Raw genomic sequence first — 24,465 nt, 5'->3', positions numbered from 1 at the left:
ATCGTTGTTTCTCTGAGTCTCGGGAGGCTGCGATGACGATCCAGCACCGACGGCCAGATGATCCGGCACCGGGAGTGGGCAATGGTGGAAGATCCATGGGAGGCAAGTTGAAACCCGGCACAGCTCGAGAAAGATACTCAAACTGATCTTGGAATCGTCTGAGGTAGAGTTGTTGTGTCTCATACTGCTGCCTCGTATGTTGAGTTGTCTGCTCGGCTTCCTCCACTTTTTTCTGTAAAGCCTCGTACTGTTCCATTGTAACAGTCGGTTGGGCTGAAGGATGCGTGGCGAGTGCTCTTTTGGCCCCAACTCCCTTCGATGCAGGGGAGATGGCCAAAGCCTCTAAGATGCCGAGATCGTTCCCCGAGTACTTGCGTCATAACGAGGTAAGTCTCGGGGGTGCGTGTAGGATCGACGGCGGGCTCTTCGGGCTCATCTGCAGTGGGCGCTGGTTGAGTTGCCGCTATTTCAACCATTTGCTCCTAAAACAATTAAACAAGTAAGTTAAATGGTTAATTTTAACACAAAATAAATTGAAAGAAATAAATAAAAATTGAATTAAAACGTAAACTTACGTAAGCTTGTTGCGCGAACTCGTTGCGCCAATCGTTGCCTTTATGGTGAAACTTTTGAAAAGTTTCCACCGCAGTTGGCAGTTCTCCTGTGTCGGGGTTAGCCTATTTTCAAGAGAAAATATATTAGTACTGTTATTTTACTAGAAAAAGTTAAATGAATGATAGTTAAATATAAACTTACCCCTTCGACAACATGTGAAACAATGGGCTTGGAGCCCTGACCTCCTAGAAATTTCATCTTACCCCGACTTTCTTTATTTTTATTTGCTCTCGCCTGAAATTAATAATTTTTCTAACAATTAATTATTTATTATTGACTATATAAATTAAACATTACCAAAATTTCAAATTTTAAAAAATGTACCTTTTGTTTGTCTGTGCTCCAATAAGCGATGCAGTCACTCCACACCTCTTGAGTTACTCCCTCAGGAGGTGACATGTCGGCCATCTCCTGTCCAAGCTCCTCAATGTTTTGTATCCACTTCTTCTTGCAGTCTGCCCTCCAGTCACGTAAACCCTTTGACATCTCGTACTCACCGTAGTCTACGAATGTAGGGTTATCTCGTGGGAGGATAAACTTGGTCTGCAAAAAGTTACACATTAATATATTAATTACAATTTAATAAGAGTATAGTAATTTAGAAATTAAAAAAATTAGTAAGGCATACCTCAAGTCTTTCCCAGAGTGCGTTGATGTCAGCTCTACTGACATCTTCCCATTTGAATTTATTAATGGGGATAGACATCCGAGTCATCCATTTGGCCATATTGTTGAATTTTTTACCGTTTTTGCCTACGGGGGTGCCAGTCTCTGCGTGCACCTCAATCGGTAACTTGGCAGATTGTGTTTTGGAGAGCTCCTCCTCAACATTCTTGCCCTTGTATTTACCTCTGACGCCTTTCTTTTTCGAACTGCTGCCACCTGGTGTAGACATACTACATATACAACACATATTGTTTATTTAAAATAAACTAACATATTGCAAACATATTAAAGAAGAAGGGTTGTAATTTTTATTTTATTTAAAACACTATGTCAATTACAATTCATCATCCTCATCATCAGTTACATATACAGCATTATCATCACTGTCACTCTCTAATTCTAAGGTGTTGTCTTCTTCGGTATTTAGACCCTCGTTGTCATCATCGACAATGAAATCATCTAATTGTTGAGGCTGTGAATTCACACGATGGATGTTTGCAACTTCAGTTGGGTCGACATCATGGCGAACATAGTCAACATCATCCAACTGTGGAAGTTGAACAACGAACTCGGTTTCGAATTGAATTGTTTTCCTGTACAAAGGGTGTCTCCCCATCCGTGTCCGGGAAGTCCCAAACATTGCGCGGTATGTACTCATTTACAATCAGCCAGTCTTTACCGTTCTTTAAATCAGGAATGTAGTAGATCAATTTTGCTTGAGATGCAAGTATGAACGGTTCATTTTGGTACCACTGTCGGTTGACGCAGATGCTAGTAATAACACCGTCACTATCCATTCTACTCCCGTTAGTGTCAAACCACTTACAAAAAAATAAGAGAACACTGCAATCTTTCAAATAAGTGAACTCCATAATTTTTTCAAGTGTGCCGTAAAAATTTTGGCCATCTTCACCGGGGACCATGACACCGCTATTCTGTGTTTTGCGGTTATCATCCCTTTCCTTGACCAAAAATTTAATACCGTTCACTATGCACCCTGGATAAAAATAAATTGTTGTATTCGTTGGGTTAGCGATAGCATACAACTCATCTGACACTGCACCCTGGTTGCTCAACCGTAGTTCATTAATCTACATATCAGGGAAAATATTAAGTTAAGAAAAGTTGAACAGTTATTGAGAACAAGATTAACAGTATTGAGAGGCAACAAGGCTTACTTGAGTTTTGAACCATTCAGGGAACTCAGTCTCTTGCACTGTCTCAATATTGCCTACACCCCTTGCTTGAAGCAACTTCTTGTGCTCACTATATAATGTAATCCACTTATTAGTAAGTTAAGAATTTTTTAGATGAAGTCGACTATTGTGTGTTTGTGTTTATGGAATTTATACTTACTTGATATACGGTTCAACCTCTGTGCAATTGTTCAAAATATACCACTCCGCCTTACGCTTGCTTTGCATGGGTAAGGTGTCGACTGTCCTCATACCGAGGGGTCGACCAACATGGTTGAATACAGAAAATTGTCGAGTTGGCATGTTTTGGACAATGTCATTGTTCCGGTCAGGACGGTTGAATCGAGTTTCCACTTCCCGAAAGTACATTGAGTTAAAGGTTAATGCCTCATTAACCACAAAAGATTCAGCAATAGAGCCTTCCGGACGGGCACGATTCCTGACATATTGCTTGTACACAGACATTGAGCGCTCAATGGGATACATCCACCTGTACTGCACTGGTCCACCTAGTATAACTTCTTTAGGGAGATGCATAACTACGTGAACCATTATGTCGAAGAAGGCTGGTGGAAAAATTGTTTCTAACTTGCACAAAATAGTTAAAATATTTGTTTGCATTTTTTCTAAATCCGAAACATGAAGTGTTATTGAGCATAATTGTTTAAAATACACACACAACTCAATGATTGTGTCCCGGATTTCTTTTTTCAAGAACTTACGGATACCTACCGGTTGTAAACGTTGTAACAACACATGACAATCATGTGATTTGAGCCCGGAAATCTTGCCCGTATCCAAGTTGATATTTTTGTCTAAGTTTGCTGCAAAACCGTCAGGAAATCGTACAGACTTTATGAAGAGGAGAGAGAGTAACTTGGTATGGGTTTCGGATACCAAAAAACTGTTATTTTTGAATAGAAAACTTAAAGAGTGTTGTGACTCGAATAATTAGTATCAAATATCAGTTCAAATATTAATGGAATTTGTTTTATTTTTATTTTATTATTTTATTATATATAAATATCAGTTCAAATATTAATGGAATTTGTTTTATTTTTATTTTATTATTTTATTATATATAAATAAAAAGTCACCATAAATTTCTCATAAACCTAAACCAAGAATTTTGTTATATAGGCATACCTTATATAGATTAGATATATAATATTTATACTCATAAAATTATATATACATATTAAAATATTTATACTATTAAGATATGGTCAGTGCATACATACATTTTAAAATTATATATAATATAAATTTTTGAAACAGTTAAATTGAATAATAATTTTTTTCTTTGAAATTTTTTATTTATACCCTAAAAACTTATAATAAAAGCACATATTTTAATAATTTTTATATGAAATATATATTATAAAATTAAAATAAATATTGATTTATTTTAAGATGAAATATTAACTTCATGATAGAATAAATTAGCATTTTCAATACAAAAGATGTAAGAGTTTACCAGAAATGATAAGACCAGATTAATACCGAGAATGTCTAGCAACATAATGTGCTACTCGGTTTTCTGATCGTCTAATGAAAAATAAATTAACATTTAGGAGAGTAGATTATAACAAAATTTGACAGTCTTTGATTAAAAGGCCGAAAGTGGACTTCATTATGTTATATTATTTTATATAATATAATATTTAGATTAAATAATTAAGTTGTAAATAATTAAGTGTGACAAAGTATTAATTTTGTCAAATTGTAACATACATTATGGAGTTACAAAATGTATGTAGAATGATCACAAAATAGGAGTTGCAAATCCTTTAAATTGATGATCACTTGAATATGTAACTCTCATCTCTTTTTCACTCTTAAATTAGTAAAAGATGTTACTAATTATTTATGAATGTGAATGAATGATAGCTATTAAAAATATAGTTGTTGGAGACTTGATTTATTCATTTATAAGGTGTATAAATGGTTCAAAATCAAGTGGGAATGATTTGGAACACTTTGGAAAAGAATTGGCCAAAGCTGAAAAAATGGTAACTAGTAACTAGTTACTGTTTTTTTTCAGCATATTATTGCCCACGTTTTTGAAAGTTTGAGAGCCTTTGTAACAGCCCAAAACTCCTCCAAATCACCCAATTAATAACATAAATGCCCAATTTATGATTGGTAACATCCAAGGGCTTTATGGTGATCATTCATGTTCATATGAGAGTGAAAACTCTATAAATAAAGGCCATATTGTTCACTTGCAAAAGAAGTGGTTAAAACCATTTGTTGTGGTTAGAACCTTGTGAGGATATGCTCATCCTTAGACACTAGGCTGAGCATATGAGGCTTGATAAATCCTTAAGAGCATTTCTAGAGTTTCCCTAAGTGTCCATATGAGGGAGGAAATGACTTTTAGGACAAAGGTCCTTGAGCCTTGGTCAAGCTTTTTGTGTGTTATCCTTCTTCTTTTCTAGATTTCTTGTAATCTTGATGAAATACTTTTATTTGTATTTTGAGTATTTTGATTGTAATCCTCCTATTCTCTCTTGTAATGAGAATTTTTCCAACAATCTAAAAGTCAATTCTATGGCATATTCTTCTTTCTAAAAGACATGCCATGGAGGTCAAACAATCAAAGAAAATTATCCATGAGGGAGAGCATTAATCAAGATCATGAGAAGAAAAATAATGTGGTAAGAGATTCAAGCCATCCATGGGTAAGCATGGTGGATTTATTTTGTGATATCTTATTTATTTAATAGTAATATATATTAACATATTCATATGATATTTTGGTATAAAGTTTTTACATGTTAATATATATGATATGTGTATATTATATTATTATATATAGTGATATATAATATTATAATTGAGATTATAACATATTATTATATGTATATATGTGAGAGAGATATATATATCATATAATATGTGACATATGTGAGTTATATGTATATTATATGATGAGCATGAGATATAATTACATATATATATATTTGTGATAATAAATATGTAGAAATAGTGATTTCTATATACATGCATACATGATATATATATTGTGTATATGCATATTAATGTATTTGTATGTTAATATATATGATATGAAACATATATATATTTAATTGTGGAATTAATATTGATATTTTGTATATGTTATTTATGATAGTATGGTAACATATATACAATATTAATTAATATAAAATTATTTGAGAGTTATAATTTTATGGGAGTTATATATTAATTTTGTGTATTAATATATGTATATAAATTATCATATTAATATATGTACTATATGGTATGATAATGGAGATGATGATAAGGAAAATTTGTTCATTCTATCATTATTATTGTGAAACTATATTAAGATTAAAGATAGTTACTTGGAAATGAAGTTCCATTTTGGTGATAATCATCTCATTTTATGAGATAAGGAAAAGTGAACTATGTGAGTTACACTTTTTTGTGTTTGTTCATTTCATAGCAAGAGCATAGTGATCAAAGTGGATCTATATTGTGAAATGAGCTCATACAATTGGAAGAACAATTTTAGACTCAAAGAAAGTGGATCATTGTGGATTCAAATAATGAGATAAAAGATTATAAAATTGAAGAAGCAATTTTGAATCTTAAAAAGTAAAGTGGTGAAACAAAATTGATGAGAAGTAATTTTGTTAACTTTGGACTAATCTCAATGAGGAGATAACTATAAAATTGACGAAGCAATTTTATCATTATGTGAATTTTGTGTTATCTATTAACAAATTTTAAGTATAATTTTGTTAATAAAGGACAAATAATGGATAAAATATTCTATTAATTTGTAAGTGGTATTTGGAGAGATTATCATGTGATATTGAAAGGTTCATGATAATTTTGAGTGCACATTATTTTGAAAGATAATGTGTAGAGAACAAAATAAAATAAAGAGATTTATTTTAAAGTGATATGCTTGTTTTAACTTTATGGTTAAATGTGGGGGTGAGATTTGAGTTTAATCAAATTTATTGAGAAATTATTGATTATATATATGTGGTTTTGAATTTAATATTCTAAATTAATATTTTGCTATGTGCATATGTGAAATTTTGACATATTTAGTGTCAAAATTTGGTGGTAATAATTTCAAGAAGGAAATTAAATTTAAGATAGTGAGGGTGCATACTCCAATATGAGAAGTTTAGACATATTGAGTGTCTAAAACTAAAAATGTATATATTTGAGATATATGCTTGATGTCTTAAATATAGTATAACTTTGACATGTTTGATGTATAAAGTTAAGTGTGTAATTTAGACATGTTTGGTGTCTAAATTAATGTTTAATTTTGATATGCTTGATATCAAAATTGTTGAGAATTTGAGTTGTGTGAAAATTAATCTTTTATGATTGAATTTTCAAAGCTTAAGTACTTAAGGAGAAAAGTGGTCACAAAGTGAACACTATATATTTTGGCTAGCATGATTCGTTTGGAATCAAAAGTGTGAGGTTAACAAATCGCTTAATCTTCATACAAGATTAAAGCATGAATTTCGAGGGATGGGACCTAAACTCCCTTAGCGTTTTGCTCATTGATGGTAACCTATCTTAACACTAGTAAAAATCTAGTCTTAAGTTCAATAGGTAATAACAAGTCAATAGAGTGAATGTGGTACTCAATTGTCCCATCTATGGATGAGTACATGTGGTGAAAATTGATGGTTAAAAGCGAAAGGTTTTTTAATGGAGCTTAAGCTTGAGAAAACTCACTTAAGCTTAAGAAAGTGTCTAAAGTGTTGTGAGACACTAAAACTCCACCTATATGGACTAGGGGTGGTGCCGCCTCTTATGAGAATTGGGAGTTATTCTCTAGAAAGTCCATGAATTGGATTTGTGCACATGGCCATTAACGGTGCAAAAGCAATCCATAAGGTTCTTGAGTGAACATAGCAAATGTGTGTGTGTTATCATCGGTTTGTTATCAAGAAATAGTGGTTCAATGCTACGGCAACCAAAATTTCGATAAACTTTGTGGTAATTACACTAAGGTAAAATTCAAGTCGAAAGACATTTTACACTATGCACAAATGCAATGGTTTCTATTAGAGTGAAGTTATTTAATCAAGTGGGGGAATATTATATTACTCCATAATATAATGTTTGATTGATTAAATAAAATGTTGTGTTACAAAATTATTTGCTACAAATGAGATATTATTTAATCTAGTGGGGGAATGTTATATTATTTTATATAATATAATATTTAGATTAAATAATTAAGTTGTAAATAATTAAGTGTGACAAAGTATTAATTTTGTCAAATTGTAACATACATTATGGAGTTACAAAATGTATGTAGAATGATCACAAAATAGGAGTTGCAAATCCTTTAAATTGATGATCACTTGAATATGTAACTCTCATCTCTTTTTCACTCTTAAATTAGTAAAAGATGTTACTAATTATTTATGAATGTGAATGAATGATAGCTATTAAAAATATAGTTGTTGGAGACTTGATTTATTCATTTATAAGGTGTATAAATGGTTCAAAATCAAGTGGGAATGATTTGGAACACTTTGGAAAAGAATTGGCCAAAGCTGAAAAAATGGTAACTAGTAACTAGTTACTGTTTTTTTTCAGCATATTATTGCCCACGTTTTTGAAAGTTTGAGAGCCTTTGTAACAGCCCAAAACTCCTCCAAATCACCCAATTAATAACATAAATGCCCAATTTATGATTGGTAACATCCAAGGGCTTTATGGTGATCATTCATGTTCATATGAGAGTGAAAACTCTATAAATAAAGGCCATATTGTTCACTTGCAAAAGAAGTGGTTAAAACCATTTGTTGTGGTTAGAACCTTGTGAGGATATGCTCATCCTTAGACACTAGGCTGAGCATATGAGGCTTGATAAATCCTTAAGAGCATTTCTAGAGTTTCCCTAAGTGTCCATATGAGGGAGGAAATGACTTTTAGGACAAAGGTCCTTGAGCCTTGGTCAAGCTTTTTGTGTGTTATCCTTCTTCTTTTCTAGATTTCTTGTAATCTTGATGAAATACTTTTATTTGTATTTTGAGTATTTTGATTGTAATCCTCCTATTCTCTCTTGTAATGAGAATTTTTCCAACACATTATTTGGTTGCTTCGAATAGCTTATACTGAAACAACTGTTTGTCTCAATCTGAACATATCTTAAAATTAAAATAATTATTGAATTAACACAAAATAATGTAGAAAAGAAATTTAAACAAATATTAAGAGCGATTTTATAAAATTACATACTTTAATTTAGTTTACTCTTTTTTTTTTCAAAAAAATAAAATAAAATAATATTCAAAAAAATAAATATTACTTGAGGTAATAATAATAATTAATATCTTTTATTTTTTTTGTTTGTCAATTATAATAAGTTAATGATAAAGATGATGATCCAACAAGAACAATTGTGTAAGAATTGATGTATTTGCAATCACCCATTTTATTATTTCCTATATATAAATGTTTCAAGCATAATTAAGACTATATAATTCATGGAATAATATATCAAATTAAATAAACATTTGCATATATGTTGCATATAAAATCGTAATATTACACTAATAACCAATTAATTAAACGACATTAATTAATATCATGGATAAACTGGTGTAGTTCCACTTGTGAAGATATGTATATTTTTACACTTAACAGGCTTAAAATTCAGTCCACCATTCTCACGATGATCATTATGATTAGAAAGAGAAAGTTTGAGATTGTTGCAATTAATGGTGGGTGGCTTGAAATACTTAGTCTTGATCTTACCGTACCTGACTCTCAACTTAAGAGCGAGCTTCACATCAATAGAGTAAACCCCAGAACTAGTTTCCAACTCATAATGTTCATCATCTTTTTCCTTAAACGACATCGTTTGTTGTCCTTCAAGAACCACATTATGCAACACGGTGGTGTTCTTTCGGCCTTGGTAAAACGGCGTCGTGTTGTTCAAAGTCACTAAGGCAAATCTCTTCTTCCTGTAGTTGGCGATGACTCTAACTCGGTCAAAGTAAAATCCAGCCTTGTTATTTGGGTTACGGAAGGTGACATTTAACGAAAGTTTGTAGATCAAGAGCTTGTTGTTGGAATTGAAGTTGGTGGCGGAGAGATTGAATTGTGTGAGTGAAGCATCAGTGATTGTGAATTTGGGCTCTTGAGGAAAAAATATGATGGATGAGATCACGAACAGAGTGACCAGAAAGCAGAAGAGAGAACACACGCGGGAGCCCCATTCGCCCATGGTTCTATATCTAAAAGAAAATAATAAATTTAGATCATGATCAACAAATTAAAGGTAGAAATATTCAATGTAGTGATTTATAGTTATATTATATGAGCATCCATTATTTCTTTTTTTAATTTGCATTAATTTAATATATATATTTTGTCAAACCAAAAACAAAATTCTCTATATATACAGCTCTCTCTCTCAAACAAAAAGTAGGAACGTATTAACAATTATTATTAGTTAATTAAGATTTTTTTTCCTAACTTAAATATTATCAAATTATGCTTTTTGAATTTTTAAGATCGTTAAAAATACTCTTTAACCATTGAGATTGTTGAATTTAAGCACTTTTGTCTAAATTTAGTAAAATTTCTAACATAAAGGAAAGTTCATGGGGCATAATTTGATATCAAAGTCTGGGTAGCATGACTTATACATAAATAATGACTGAAATAGTAAAATTAAATAAAATTAGACAAAAAAAAATTTTAAATCAAACAATAAGTTGAGGGACATGGTACATGTTAATAGTTTAGGAATAAAAATAATAATTAGTCATTATTATAAATAGAAAATTAGGTATGATTTTTTTATTGTTATTATTGTTATTATTATTTAAGTAATTAAATTGATAAAGAAATTCTACCACTATACGAACTCAATAAAAAAATTCATCAATTATTAACTACTACAACCATTATATTTAAATTAATATTATTTTCTATTAATTATTTTTTAACTAATTAGTAACATTGTAAAAAAAACTGTAGAAAATTAATTAATATATAATGTTATGATTGATATTATATAGATTGATCGGTTACAAAATTAATTAATTACTAATATTAATAAAAGTGCTTGGAGTTATATATTCTAATTAATGTATATATATAGAAAAAATAAATTTATATATTTTCAAATAACTACAATTTAAATCATACTCTATTAAAAGTTATAACAATATATATATAAATCATATTTTTTTACATAGAATATAGTGTTAGAATTTAGTGATGATAAAATTATACTCACGTAGAAATATATAAATTTATCGTTAATTTTATTTTATTATTAGTAAATGTTATGATAAAATTTAGCATTAATTTATTTATTTATTATTTTTTAAAGATCAATAATTTATTTCTAATAAATATAAATACCATATATTTACTAAATTATCAAATATATATAGGAGGAATTATATCAATAAATTATTGGTTAGTGATGATAAAAATAAAAGGGTAAAATAAATGTGAATTGATATAATTCACACTTAATAGTATAAAAGATGTCAGCAATGTTAAGATTAATTATTCTTTTTTTTTTAAAACAAAAAAGTATTAATTGTACATTTTGTCTAAATTAATAAATAATAATATTATATAAATATATATTTATGTATTCGATTTATTAACAACATGGAAAACATTAACATGATAATTTTGCCAGTGCATAATTTGTATATTCATTAAAAGAGTTACCACACAACTAAAAATAAAGAATGGAATAATTATGCACATATTGTGTAAATTGTTTGTATTTTTCACACTCTTATAAACTACCCATAATGAATTGTGCCATTCAAATATCATATTTTGAGATATGACAACAAAATTTTTATAGAAAAAAAGTAAAAACTTGCTATCTTAACATATCTGGTTTTTGCATCAAAAAAAAAAGAAAAAGAAAATACCTGGTTTAAATTATCCTTTTATGTATCATATATTTTGAATAAATAAGAAAAATAGTACTAATAAAATCAAAAAAAAAAGATTGAATTGAATAAAAACTCAACTGAAAAAAAAAAAAAAAAAAAGAGATATATACGTATCTGATATACATTAGATTATAAAAATAATCTCATTTTGTATGTAAATAATAGAATTAAAAAACATGATGTATTGTGAGATCTTGATGAGAGAGGAGATAACAAAAACATAAGAGGTGTTTGAGAGCAAGAAATAGTTAAGGTAAAAAGGATATGCGTTTCTAATTATAGTATGTGATATCCCGTGATACCAATATATATACATATATACATTTCATTTACATACATCTGTTTGTATATTATTGCTTGAATTTTCTCATTTGTAACTGATATATTTATGTACACATAATTGATATGTATATAATAACATTAACATTCTAGCATTCAATTATTTGTAACTGATATATTTATGTACACATATATAACTGATATATATAATAACATTAACATTCTTGCATTCAACTATTTGTATTAATTACATGATATAAGTTATTAAAATTGAAAAGTCTCATGTGTCATTTATTAAGAAGCTGGAAGAAAAAGATTAGACTTAATTGAATTATTATTTTTTTTAAAATAAAAACATATTAGAAAATTGAGAAAAAATTAGAAAACAAAGAAGAGTGAAAATAGCTCATATAGGCTGCCACATCATCCATACTAAATATAATTTATTTTACTACCTATTAAAAAATATAATTTTTGTTATGTTTAGGTATTTATGAAATAAGTACTATAATTTATGCTAAATTGAAGGGTATGAGCTGCATGTACCTCAATAAAAACATGTAGTATAATGTGTAAAAGACTTTTAATATAAAATAGTAATATATATATATATATAAAGAAAGCCATACAATTTTTTTTATGTAAATAAGTGATATTTACATTATATGAAAAAAAAAAGACCAAAAGAAAGCACTATAATATTTATATATATACGCTTTTTTAACTCTACAAACTCTTTTAGACTTCCCATAATAAATATATTGTGGCATTCATAATTTCATATAATACTGGAAAGTTGGCACCAAAGTTTTTGTGAGGAGAAAATGAAGTCGAATATATATTCTTATATAGAAAAAATAAAAAATTTGTATCTTAACAAATATTATCCAACATATCCTTATACCCTGAACAAAATAGAAAGAATAGTATTAATAACATTAAAACAAACTAATCATTAATAAAAGTAAAAAAATTATCTGAAAATATGGATTATATATGTATACATGTATTAAAATTTTAAAAATAATAAGAGAATATAAAGACATGAGTGTCATAATATGGTAAAGAATACAAAATTCACTTCTCAAAATTGTAAATTAACATCAATCCTGAAATGAAAACCAAACCCACATTCAAGCAAATAAAATTCAAAGATAAAGAGAAAAAGTGGAGCAACAGTGTAGAATTAGGCAGAAAATAGCCTTACATGTAATTGGAACAGCCAGATCGAGAAGTAGAGAATTAGCCTTACATGTGATTTGCAATGGGATTGAATGAGATGGATAGATGGAGAGACAAAGAGAGACTGATGGGTGATCACGTTACTCAATTGGACTATATATAATTAACAATGTGTGTGTATAGTCAGTTTTTTTTTTTTGGATCATTATTATAATGAATGTTTTGTAGTTTTTAAATGGTGGAGAGGGAAAAGAAAGGTTAAGGGAGAAGAAAGGTTAACAATGTGAGTATAGATATATTATGGATGTATGTTATATATCACCGTTGACCTTCACACTCGTCCGCTAGAGAAAAATGATACAAGTGGTTTCAACTTCAAATATCATATTATTATTATCCTTTTACGATTTAATTAATATATATTTTTAATAATTATTATAAATATTCAAAAAAATAAATATTACTTGAGGTAATAATAATAATTAATATCTTTTATTTTTTTTGTTTGTCAATTATAATAAGTTAATGATAAAGATGATGATCCAACAAGAACAATTGTGTAAGAATTGATGTATTTGCAATCACCCATTTTATTATTTCCTATATATAAATGTTTCAAGCATAATTATAAGACTATATAATTCATGGAATAATATATCAAATTAAATAAACATTTGCATATATGTTGCATATAAAATCGTAATATTACACTAATAACCAATTAATTAAACGACATTAATTAATATCATCGATAAACTTTTCCACTTTCACTTGTGAAGATATGTACATTTTTACACTTAACAGGCTTAAAATTCAGTCCACCATTCTCACGATGATCATTATGATTAGAAAGAGAAAGTTTGAGATTGTTGCAATTAAGATACGAAAGTTTGTAGATCAAGAGCTTGTTGTTGGAATTGAAGTTGGTGGCGGAGAGATTGAATTGTGTGAGTGAAGCATCAGTGATTGTGAATTTGGGCTCTTGAGGAAGAAATATGATGGATGAGATCACGAACAGGGTGACCAGAAAGCAGAAGAGACAACACACGCGGGAGCCCCATTCGCCCATGGCTGCTATATCTAAAAGAAAATAATAAATTTAGATCATGATCAACAAATTAAAGGTAGAAATATTCAATGTAGTGATTTATAGTTATATTATATGAGCATCCATTATTTCTTTTTTTAATTTGCATTAATTTAATATATATATTTTGTCAAACCAAAAACAAAATTCTCTATATATACAGCTCTCTCTCTCTCAAACAAAAAGTAGGAACGTATTAACAATTATTATTAGTTAATTAAGATTTTTTTTCCTAACTTAAATATTATCAAATTATGCTTTTTGAATTTTTAAGGTCGTTAAAAATACTCTTTAACCATTGAGATTGTTGAATTTAAGCACTTTTGTCTAAATTTAGTAAAAAAATTCTAACATAAAGGAAAGTTCATGGGGCACAATTTGATATCAAAGTCGGGTAGCATTTACTTATACATAAATAATGACTGAAATAGTAAAATTAAATAAAATTAGACAAAAAAAAAATTTTAAATCAAACAATAAGTTGAGGGACATGGTACATGTTAATAGTTTAGGAATAAAAATAATAATTAGTCATTATTATAAATAGAAAATTAGGTATGATTTTTTTATTGTTATTATTATTTCTTTACTATCTATATACGGGAAATAACTTATATATAAATAAATATATTATGGATGTATGTTATATATCACCGTTGACCTTCACACTCGTCCGCTAGAGAAAAATGATACAAGTGGTTTCAACTTCAAATATCATATTATTATTATCCTTTTACGATTTAATTAATATATATTTTTAATAATTATTATAGAAAAATTATTAATCACTCGTGAAACACCTAATGAAAACGTATTTTTTTTTCTCCAAAACCATCGTGTATTCACATTAATTATCGGCCACCATTATTATTTGAATAATAATAGTATAATACCAACTATGGTTGTTACATATTTCCAATATTATTATTAAAAGACCAAAGTAAATATATGGTAATTGCTAAAATCATTTATTTAATGGCCTACAAAAAGTCTCTTTTATTTAATAGCAATGACCACCAGCAAGAGACGTACTGGTCTTTATTAACAATTCTTTTTCAATTAGCAATTTTTAACAAATTTTTAGTAAGACTTTTAATTACTATTTTTAATTTTGTCTTTATAAATTACAAATATAGCTTTAAATTTACATAAATATATTCATTTTTGTTACAACAAAATACACGACATTTTTACAAATAATCTGAAGAAAAAAAAAACATCAAAATATAAATCTAAACAATATATAAAATTATCAATACTTCTAGGTGGAGGCTCGCAAATTTTTCGAGAACTACCTCATGTTGTACATACCATACCACAAAAGAAATGGTAAAGGGTACATATATGGTGCCTAGTACATGAGGTATAATATTGCTATGAGTTTTTGGCAGCTAAATTCTCTAAACTATTGTTTTACTTGTACTTAATTTTCAAAGTTTAAATTTTGGTGGTAAAACCTTTTAAACTACTGAATTGTTTGCAAATTAAAAGTGTCATCTGGTTAATGGTCACTATAGACTACTTATGTGCACATGACACGTTTATATTAGTACACTAAGTCATTTTAAATTTAAATTAAATTATAAAAAATAATAATCAAATATTTAAAAAAATAAAAAATATTATAAATTTTTTATAATTTTTAAATAATATTATTAATTATGTACCAATATAAACGTCCCACGTGTACAAGAATGTACACATAAGCCGTCCATGTTAGCAGATAACTATGAAAAATAGATGACACCTTAAATTTGCTAACAGTTAAGTAATTTAGAGGGTTTTATCACCAAAATTTGAACTTGGAGGGTTAAATGAAAGTAGAATGATAGTTGAGAGAGTTTAACCGCAAAAAACTCTATCACTATTGGTGAAATTCAATATCATGTTTTACTTATTTTAATTTAACAAAAATTATAGAATACCGCTAACTAATTATAAGACGTCATGTCATAAAAATTTTAGGCACCTTAATGCCTCGTTGCAATGCTTTTCATAACATATAATATATAGAGAAATATTATATCTAATATCACTATTGGTACAATTTTTTATTGAATTCTACTTATTTTATTTATTATAGAGAATTCTACCGTCATTACATAAGATTATGTAGTCTAGTATAAAAAAAAGCTCGGTACCAGTAACATTTTTAGCGAAAGTCCACTTAATCATATTATGGGCCGCAAAATTATAATGTCTTGAATAAACGAAAAATTATAAGAGAGATATTTATATGTTTGCGATTTTTATTTATTTTTTAATAAATTCTTAATTAATTTGTTTTGTTGAAAGTTTCCTCAAAAAACTTAGAATATAAAGTCTCAACAACCTTATTTTAATTTTTTTGGGGTGCTAATAAATTTCTTAAGCCTAAGATCACTATGATTAATGTATTTAATGAGTAATGAGTTCAAACTAAAGATAAATTATTGTATATTTATATATATGTATATTTAATATTTACTAGGTAGAAGTTACGTTCCGAGGCACGTAAATATTAATTTTATTTAAAGTTTAGTTATTTATTTTTATTTAAATTGTTGTAACTAAAAGTAATGATTATGTGAATGATTGTTTTATTAGAGTAATAGTTGTGTTATTATATTTGGTTAGTAAAATATAATTGTGTATATATAAGTCATAACAATATATGAAAATAATATTTATTATTTACTTATAGAAAATTTAAAGAAACAATAGATGTGTTTGACAAAATTTAAAGCAAATATTATTTAACAAAAATTTAAAAAAATGTGCGATCTTAAAATAGAAAAAAAATTATTAAATAAAGTCTTAATATATAATATTATTAGAAAAACTAAAAAGAGTATAGTAAAACTTCTTCCTAATCTTCCATCGGCTCAGCTGCTTGAATGGTGAATTGATTGTACTTTAGACTCATTGTTCGTTTTGAATCTACATACAATTGAATTCTCCATGTTTTCTCCGTAGTTTTTTGGATAAACAACCTATATTTCTGTAAAAATAATTATTAATATTATTTTTATGATGATTAAGATAAGATTCATTATTCGATGACTCTTGCTCTTCACATCCATAATATAACCATGTGCATTTATGAGTTTCCTAACCAGTACTTATTCTCATGGAAAGTTTTTATTTTTCTTACTAAAGTAATCTAATCCAATGAATACTATAAAATTTATAATAATAAGAATATTAAAAAAAAATATACACATTATTATATACTCGCTATATCATAAATTATAAATGAGTTCACTTAGTTCAGCTACTCGTTAACTCACCCATGAAAATTTCCCATACGAGACCATGCTAGGAATGCAGGGCCTCCAAAGAAATAATCCAAATCCTTACTGCTCATATTAAATTTCTGTATAAAAAAAGTGTAAAACATCAAAAAAGAGTATCAATATAGGGGCACTAATGAAATTTAATTTAAGAATTAAATATCAACAACAACTAAGTACAGTTCTGGCAGTGCATTGATTTTGAATGTAAGTTTTGTGAAGAAAAAATGAGACTTGGGATCTCCTTCTCCCACCTTTTCCAATCCCGCCAAGCAAAAGAATCTAACAAAAACTCATATAAGACAACTACGAAATTGGAAGACATGGGCCATACAAATGGTTTTTCGATAGCTTGTTTCTCACAAAATACATAGCAGTTTGAAAACACAAGCTTACAGCTAGATGAGACAGAATTTTGGTAATAACTTCAGGGAACATGTCTTGGGACAATAACGCCATTATCATCGACACGCGGGAGCAATCCAACTTTTGGCACCGAATACAGTTGAGCTCCGGTTGCAAGTTTTTGAACAGTGACTGCAATTGCAACATTGAACACACTGAGTAAAGCTAAAACAAAAAATTTAAATGATTTAAAGGATAAAAAAAAACAAATCCTCTGTTTTTTGGATTTATAAAGCACCAAGATTACCTTAAGAGCACTTAAAAATATGGGAGCGCACCTACATGTTGGTATCTCAATAAATAAATAAGTCTAATTGAGCAAAGTAATTATATTATCTTATTCTAATTCATCAATGAGTCAAATAAACATCAATAGGGAGGGAGATATAAGAACAATAATAGGCATAAGCTAATGAATTCAAAAACAGAAGTCACCAATTTTTATACTTAGTGGATAATTAATCAGAGGAATACTTCAAATTATAAGGGAACCTAATATATGACAACGAGGCTTTGAAGCATAGGATCAGTGGTGACAGAAATAAAAGCCAATCCTGTATTATAAACCATATACATTAAATATAAATTTAAATAATATAAAGCTCATAAATTTTGGATAGTCATATGTAGAAAGAGAACAGATAAGTCATAAAAATTTGAAAAGAACAAAAGAGAAAAGCATACCTTGAATTGAGAAGAATACTAAGTTAAACCAAAACTTCCAGCAAATTTAGGCAAGAGTTTGAAATTGAATGTGTGCCTGCTAGTTAGAAGTACAATGAGATAACATTAGTATGATAATTTTAATTGTATATATTGAATAACTAACAAGGGCAAACCAACAATCAGACCATGTAATGGGAAACAGAAGATATATCCAAAGCTATAAGAAAATGGTACCTATAAATTGAGAAGTCTCTAGGTAATTTCTTCTAGTGAACAAACAGCTGCTCATATCTATCTCTCCTTTCACAACACCAAGATTAAATCGAACCTTATTTTCAAAAAGTTTAAGTGTTGATTATCCAATAGTATTTTGTTAAGCATAAAAAATGTTAACATAAATAGGTGCATCCTACTATTGAAGAAATGCTAATAAAGAGCTTTCCCTTTCGATGAGTACCAAATCAATAAAAAGAGTGAAGAATTTACTCTCCATATATAGGCAAAACCAAATAATATGAGCTTAATTTCATACCTGATCATATCGGAGCCAGTACTTTCAAACAATTATAAAACCCTTAAAAAAATTCTTAGTTGAAATCTTCAAACAATTATTTAGAACATTTGAAATTCTTTCAAAAATGAAATTGTTAACTAAATTACAAGGCGAACCAAACTTAGAAATTTAGTGGGATAAGAAAAAATAATGCCTTACTATTGGGATGTGGCAGAGCTCCACCTCCACTGTTACTCTTCAAGTCTTGCTTTCTCCTTCATGAAAATCATAATATAAAATTTAGTCTCAAGATTTTCAAATATATCAAGATTGTTTCAGATATACCTTAAAAGAACACCACAAAATAGACTAAAGAACACCACAAAATTAAGTACCTTTTAAACTTAGAGTAAAAATACAGGACATATCACATGATGTAAAAATAGACTAAAGAACACCATAAAATTAAGTACCTTTTAAACCTAGATTAATTAAAGAAAGCAGAACAATCCTAAATTCTTTGAATGGGATTTTAGTCATGAAGAAGATGTAATAAATACAAATTAGTATTACACATGTAATCTTTATTTACCAAATCATCAATAAATAAAAATGACATCTATTATGAGTTGAAAATTAGGTGTACGTATTACAGCCGAAAATGCTTTTACTTCACAATAATAATTATACTTCCACCATAGACTTTGATATTACAATCCTCTTTAGCACCTCAAAACCATACCTAGTACTAATGAACCCGAGTTAGTTCGACAACCCAAAGGCTATACTTGAACAGAATTCCTCTTACAAAAATGTCGATAGAGAGATCAAGTACACCAAAAAATTAAGTACCTTGATATACCTTAGAAGAACACCACAAAATAGACTAAAGAACACCACAATATATTATGATCATGCATTTTCTCAGAATTTACTCTTTTTTTTTCTACTTCAGTGTGTCCCATAATCAATTAGAACATAAATGAAATTAATAAACAAAATATTAAACTGAAACCAAAATAGAAATACGGTTTAAATCCATTCTCACCCAGACTGCCTCCACATATTGAAGGTGTCGTTTGTGAAAGCCAATGGGGATGAACACCAGTTATGAAACATAACCATTAAAAGTTACAATATTTATAACAAACCAAATCTTCCAACTAAATTATAGAGAAAAATCTAGTATTATAAATTTTTCACACACACCTCAAAACCATGGACGTGGTCCTTTTGGGAAGAAGAGGGTTTTGACTTTTTTCTTTGGCAGTGCTAAATCTTCATCATGAGCTTCTATTTTTTGGGAAGAAGAGGGTTGTCTTCTGTTTTGCGATACTGGTTGAGTGTGACCAATTTGCTAAGTGAGATTGATACATAAATGCTTAATAGAAAGGGAAATTGCAGAATGGGAGTTGGGAGATAATGGAATTAGAATAGATTGCTACTTACTGCAATTGGCGAAAATCATAATCATTGTTGATACAAATTACAAACCCTTTTGAGATTACATTCTTTCTTCTAGAAATTCATAGGCTGGATCAATAAAAGTCTAATTTAATTTTAGTGGAGATCGATATACCGGAGTGCAGAGCCATAGCTGCTTTTGGTTGATCGTAAACCAAAGTGAGAGAATTGGATTTGATAATTTAGGGATATACAATTTGTTAGAGAGATATGTGGATGATTTTTTTTTTTAAATTTTAAAAAAAAGATTGTTTAATTTTTTAGGTTTTATTATTGGGTTTATTTGTTAACGGGAATCGTTAAATTTAACAGAATATTCTTTTATTTTTAAGGTATATTCTGTTAAACTAAGAAACCAAGAATTGCCGTTAGATAGACACTTTTAATATATAAAGATATATAGATTTTTGTATATTTTATTTAAAATGTATAATTTTAATTATACTTATATTTTTTTCCCTTCTCATATTTTCAAAACATACATCTATAAAATAGACAATAAAATATATTTAAAATTTTCAGACAAAAAAATAGTATGAAATTTTATGAGAATTTAAATATTATAATATATAGTTGTGAGTAAATATTAAAATAATATGGGGTACAAATAAAACCTCTTCTCTAATATAAATTCTTCATAATTAATTAGTGTAGATCTAGCTATTTAACCAGCTAATATTGTGCTATAATATTAAACTAATTTTGTTTTGACCATATGTCTTTTTCTATAAATACTAATTTTGCCATAATATTAACTATTGTTATTTCACATTGTCAACAATTATGAATTATTGTCGTTGTTACTATTTACATTTGATAGCCTTTTAACTATCAAAAAAGTATCGACGCCGGGAGTAATGACGACAATGAATAATTGTCGGTGTTGTTGGCTACATTATAGCTTACAACTCTTAAAGCTTATCACTTATATCCAACTTAAATACTCACATTTAAAGTCCTTAGAAGCTATGTTACCAATATTTCATCTAGACTTGAGCATTGATGATCCAACTATATGACACAATTATTAGCATTTATTTTTATTTATTATATTAAAATAGATTAATAAATTGTACGAACAACAGTCTTGGTTATTATTGCAAGAATATTTTATGCATACATATATCCACATAATACTTATATTATGCTCAACAATACCATTTTTATTTTTTTGAAACGGAAAAATTCATTAAATTGAAAATCAACTATTACAGAAATTCACCTCACCAAAAAAAAAAACATAAATAAAAAACTTTTAAAGAAATTAAAAAATTGCTAACAAGCATATTACAGCTAATAACATCACATCAATAATATTACACATAACATGTGAATTAATACTATTTTTATTTCTAAAGTCTTCGAGTTTAAAAAATTCGTAATTATTAATTAACGGAATTAGTACAACTCCAATATGACACATCAATATCGACTAAGGAAGATATGTACGTTTTTACACTTGACACTCTTAAAATTGAGCACACCATTATTCTCATTTCCATTACTAGAAAGTAAAGGAAGTTTAAGGTTATTGCAGTTAATAGTGGGAGGCTTGAGATGCCCAGTCTTGATTTTACCAAACCTGATTTTCAACCTAAGAGCAAGCTTCACATCAATAGAGTAAACCCCAGAACTAATCTCCAACTTATACTGTTCATCATCTTTTTCCTTAAACGACATCGTTTGCTGTCCTTCAAGAACCACGTTATGCAATATCGTAGTGTTCTTTCGGCCTTGGTAAAACGGCGTCGTGTTGTTTAAAGTCACTAAGGCGAATCTCTTCTTGCTGTAGTTGGCCATGACTTTGACTCGGTCAAAGTAAAAGCCAAGCTTCTTATTTGGGTTACGAAGGGTGATATTTAAGGAGAGCTTGTAGATTAAGAGCTTGTTGTGGCCGGAGTTGGCGGCGGTGGCGGTGGAGAGATTGAATTGTGTGAGTGAAGCGTTAGTGATTGTGAATTTGGGTTCTTGAGGAAGAAATATGAGGGAGAAAATGAAGAATGCGATTAGGAAGAGAATGGTGAGACAAAAAATGACCACAAAGCCGCACACACAGCATGAGTGGCATAAGTCTCTGCAGTACTTTCTTGCGTTCGCAGCTGCCATTAATACAAAAGAGAGAGAGAGAGAGTTCAATAACAATTAATTTTGGTGGAAGTATTCAATGCTTTATCTAAGCATCCAACAATTTATTTAATTTATTTTAGTTTTGATAACACATATCCAACCATTCACTACTACAAAAACACCCTTTAGAGGCGGTTTTTAAGCTCTTTAGGCGTCGGTTTTCGCGAAATTCGCTACCGACGCCTATCAGGGCGACGCTAAAGGGTTTATATGAACCGACGCCATATATACCCCTATGGCGTCAGTTATTAGCTAGGAACCGACGCCATAGGGGTATATATGGCGTCGGTTCCTATCCAATAACCGACGCCACAGGGGTTGTAGGAACCGACGCCAAAAGTGAGCAGATTTCAGTTTTTTTTCATTTTTTTTAATTTAATTATATAATTTTAATTTTATATTTATTAATTTATATATTATTATATTTAATTTAAATTACATATTTATTTAATTTAATTATATATTAATTACATTTTAAATTAAATAGTAATTAAATTTGGGTAAAAATATAATTTGATTTCATAAAAATAATTAAATATTACACAAACATGTAAAATTAGTTAAAAATATTAATAAGTTAATAAATCTAATTACAAGTTAATCTATAAAAATTACATAATGAAGAAAAATTCTTCGACCTTTGAACCTCAATCGTCACCGTGAATCACCGCCATCAATTGTTCGATCCACTTTCGCTGTAGTGGTAACAATTCTGTTTTTGGATCGTATTGCTTCTTACCCCCAAACTGTTAAAAAAATTAAAAATTTATATTAGTTTATGTATATGTATATTATATATTTGTTATTATAAAATTTATATACTATGATCAATAATTAAAACTTACAGCTTTTTGATCTTCTATGTAACGGTTGGGGTTGGCACGTGCGACGATGTCAGTGATATATTTCAAAACATAAAAACCGCATTCTTGGCTTTTAGGTTGTCTTGGACAGTTTGCTTGTGAAATTTCTTGCCACGGGCCAAGATACTGATGTGCGTCCCCTATATACATGAATGCCCTGTTTGGGAAAATTATATTAGCATTTCAATTCGTTAGTTAATTTAAATTCGTTACATAAGAAGTCATTAAATAATTACCTTCCGATCATTTGTTCTATTTCTTCGGGAATTGGGCGGCCTTTTACAGGGTTTAAATGGATAATTTTCCTTGGCGCAACCACCACTAGCGTCCAATGCATCCTAGAAAATTATATTGGAATATAAGTAAGATAGTATAAAAATAATTTGAAGACATAATATAGAAATGAACAATTAGCACTAAAGAATTTAATAAAGTTTACCCGATATTCCAAGGAATAAAGAACATTTGGTGGTTGCTGTTCATTAATGATAACCAATTAGCCAATCGTCTTGCCGCATCGTCAAAAGATCGACTACGTTCTTCATCGCTGATCCCATGCACTGTGAGAAGCTCTGGGTCGTAAAACTTGAAAATTTTTCTCAGACCGTTGATGCTCTCCCATATGTGCCTGCCAAAAAAAAGTGTTAGTGCCTTATAATAATTTAACTATAATTTGATATAAGGTTAATTAGATTAAAGAAGAGTATACATCATTCCAAACAGCATTCCCTGGTTCCCGATGTAGTTACACGTAGCAACCTGCTGCAAATCCTCTCCAGATAAAATGATCTGGGTACGCGGTGCAATGAATCCTCGGGGGACAGAAATTGTGATTATATCACGTTTATCTTTGAGCCTTAGGAATTCATGAATCATCCATTTTAGCGAATTAGGGATCAACGCCATCTTCTCTTCCGTGAACAACTCATCTTCCCGTGCACCACGGCTTTGTGGAGAAAGCATCGGAGCTTTCCCCTTTGACGCATCACGTCTTGAGGGCGGTTGAGCGAGTGGACCCTAAACAAAACAGAACATAATATATATATATATATCAAATGTAACACCCTAACTATCTTAGGCGTATTACGTGATTTTTAAACGTACTGTGCAGCTCGTTGCTAATCAACGAGGTTTATGGAAAAACGTGATTAATTAAAAATTTGCTTTTTAATTAAACTTATAAACCATGTTATAAAAGTCTCGGGATCCCGATTTATAAA

The 24,465-nt window shown here is 29.1% G+C and overlaps 2 protein-coding genes and 1 long non-coding RNA gene across 7 annotated transcripts; all 3 read right to left on the bottom strand.

Annotated features, from left to right (window-relative positions):
- Positions 1-8,956: 8,956 nt before the first annotated feature.
- LOC133035611 (NDR1/HIN1-like protein 10) lies at positions 8,957-13,149 on the bottom strand. Of its 4 annotated transcripts, none has more exons than XM_061111631.1 (2): positions 12,894-13,149; positions 8,957-9,712 (listed from the first exon to the last, which is right to left on the bottom strand). In XM_061111631.1, exon 2 carries the CDS (start codon positions 9,700-9,702, stop codon positions 9,061-9,063), a length of 642 nt encoding a protein of 213 aa, XP_060967614.1. In that variant the 5' UTR covers positions 9,703-9,712; positions 12,894-13,149; the 3' UTR covers positions 8,957-9,060. The 4 variants fall into 4 exon arrangements, with proteins under 4 accessions (XP_060967614.1, XP_060967616.1, XP_060967617.1 ...); XM_061111633.1 differs by having other exon boundaries at positions 8,957-9,706; positions 12,894-13,148; XM_061111634.1 differs by having other exon boundaries at positions 8,957-9,706; positions 12,939-13,146.
- Positions 13,150-15,777: 2,628 nt separating this feature from the next.
- On the bottom strand, positions 15,778-20,346 carry LOC133035610 (uncharacterized). Of its 2 annotated transcripts, none has more exons than XR_009686748.1 (4): positions 19,011-20,346; positions 18,533-18,626; positions 17,880-18,392; positions 15,778-17,764 (listed from the first exon to the last, which is right to left on the bottom strand). It is a non-coding gene; the product is annotated as an uncharacterized LOC133035610 (long non-coding RNA). The 2 variants fall into 2 exon arrangements; XR_009686747.1 differs by having other exon boundaries at positions 18,317-18,392; positions 19,011-20,335.
- A 1,237-nt stretch (positions 20,347-21,583) lies between these two features.
- Positions 21,584-22,359, bottom strand: LOC133035609 (NDR1/HIN1-like protein 10). The gene has a single exon (XM_061111630.1). The coding sequence runs from the start codon at positions 22,053-22,055 to the stop codon at positions 21,678-21,680; it is 378 nt and encodes a 125-aa protein (XP_060967613.1). The 5' UTR covers positions 22,056-22,359; the 3' UTR covers positions 21,584-21,677.
- Positions 22,360-24,465: the final 2,106 nt, after the last annotated feature.

This window comes from Cannabis sativa, chromosome 3, assembly GCF_029168945.1.
Source record: "Cannabis sativa cultivar Pink pepper isolate KNU-18-1 chromosome 3, ASM2916894v1, whole genome shotgun sequence".
In the NCBI taxonomy this organism is placed as follows: domain Eukaryota; kingdom Viridiplantae; phylum Streptophyta; class Magnoliopsida; order Rosales; family Cannabaceae; genus Cannabis; species Cannabis sativa.
Note: the sequence above shows the minus strand (reverse complement) of the source record. Positions and strands in the feature narration are given on the sequence as shown.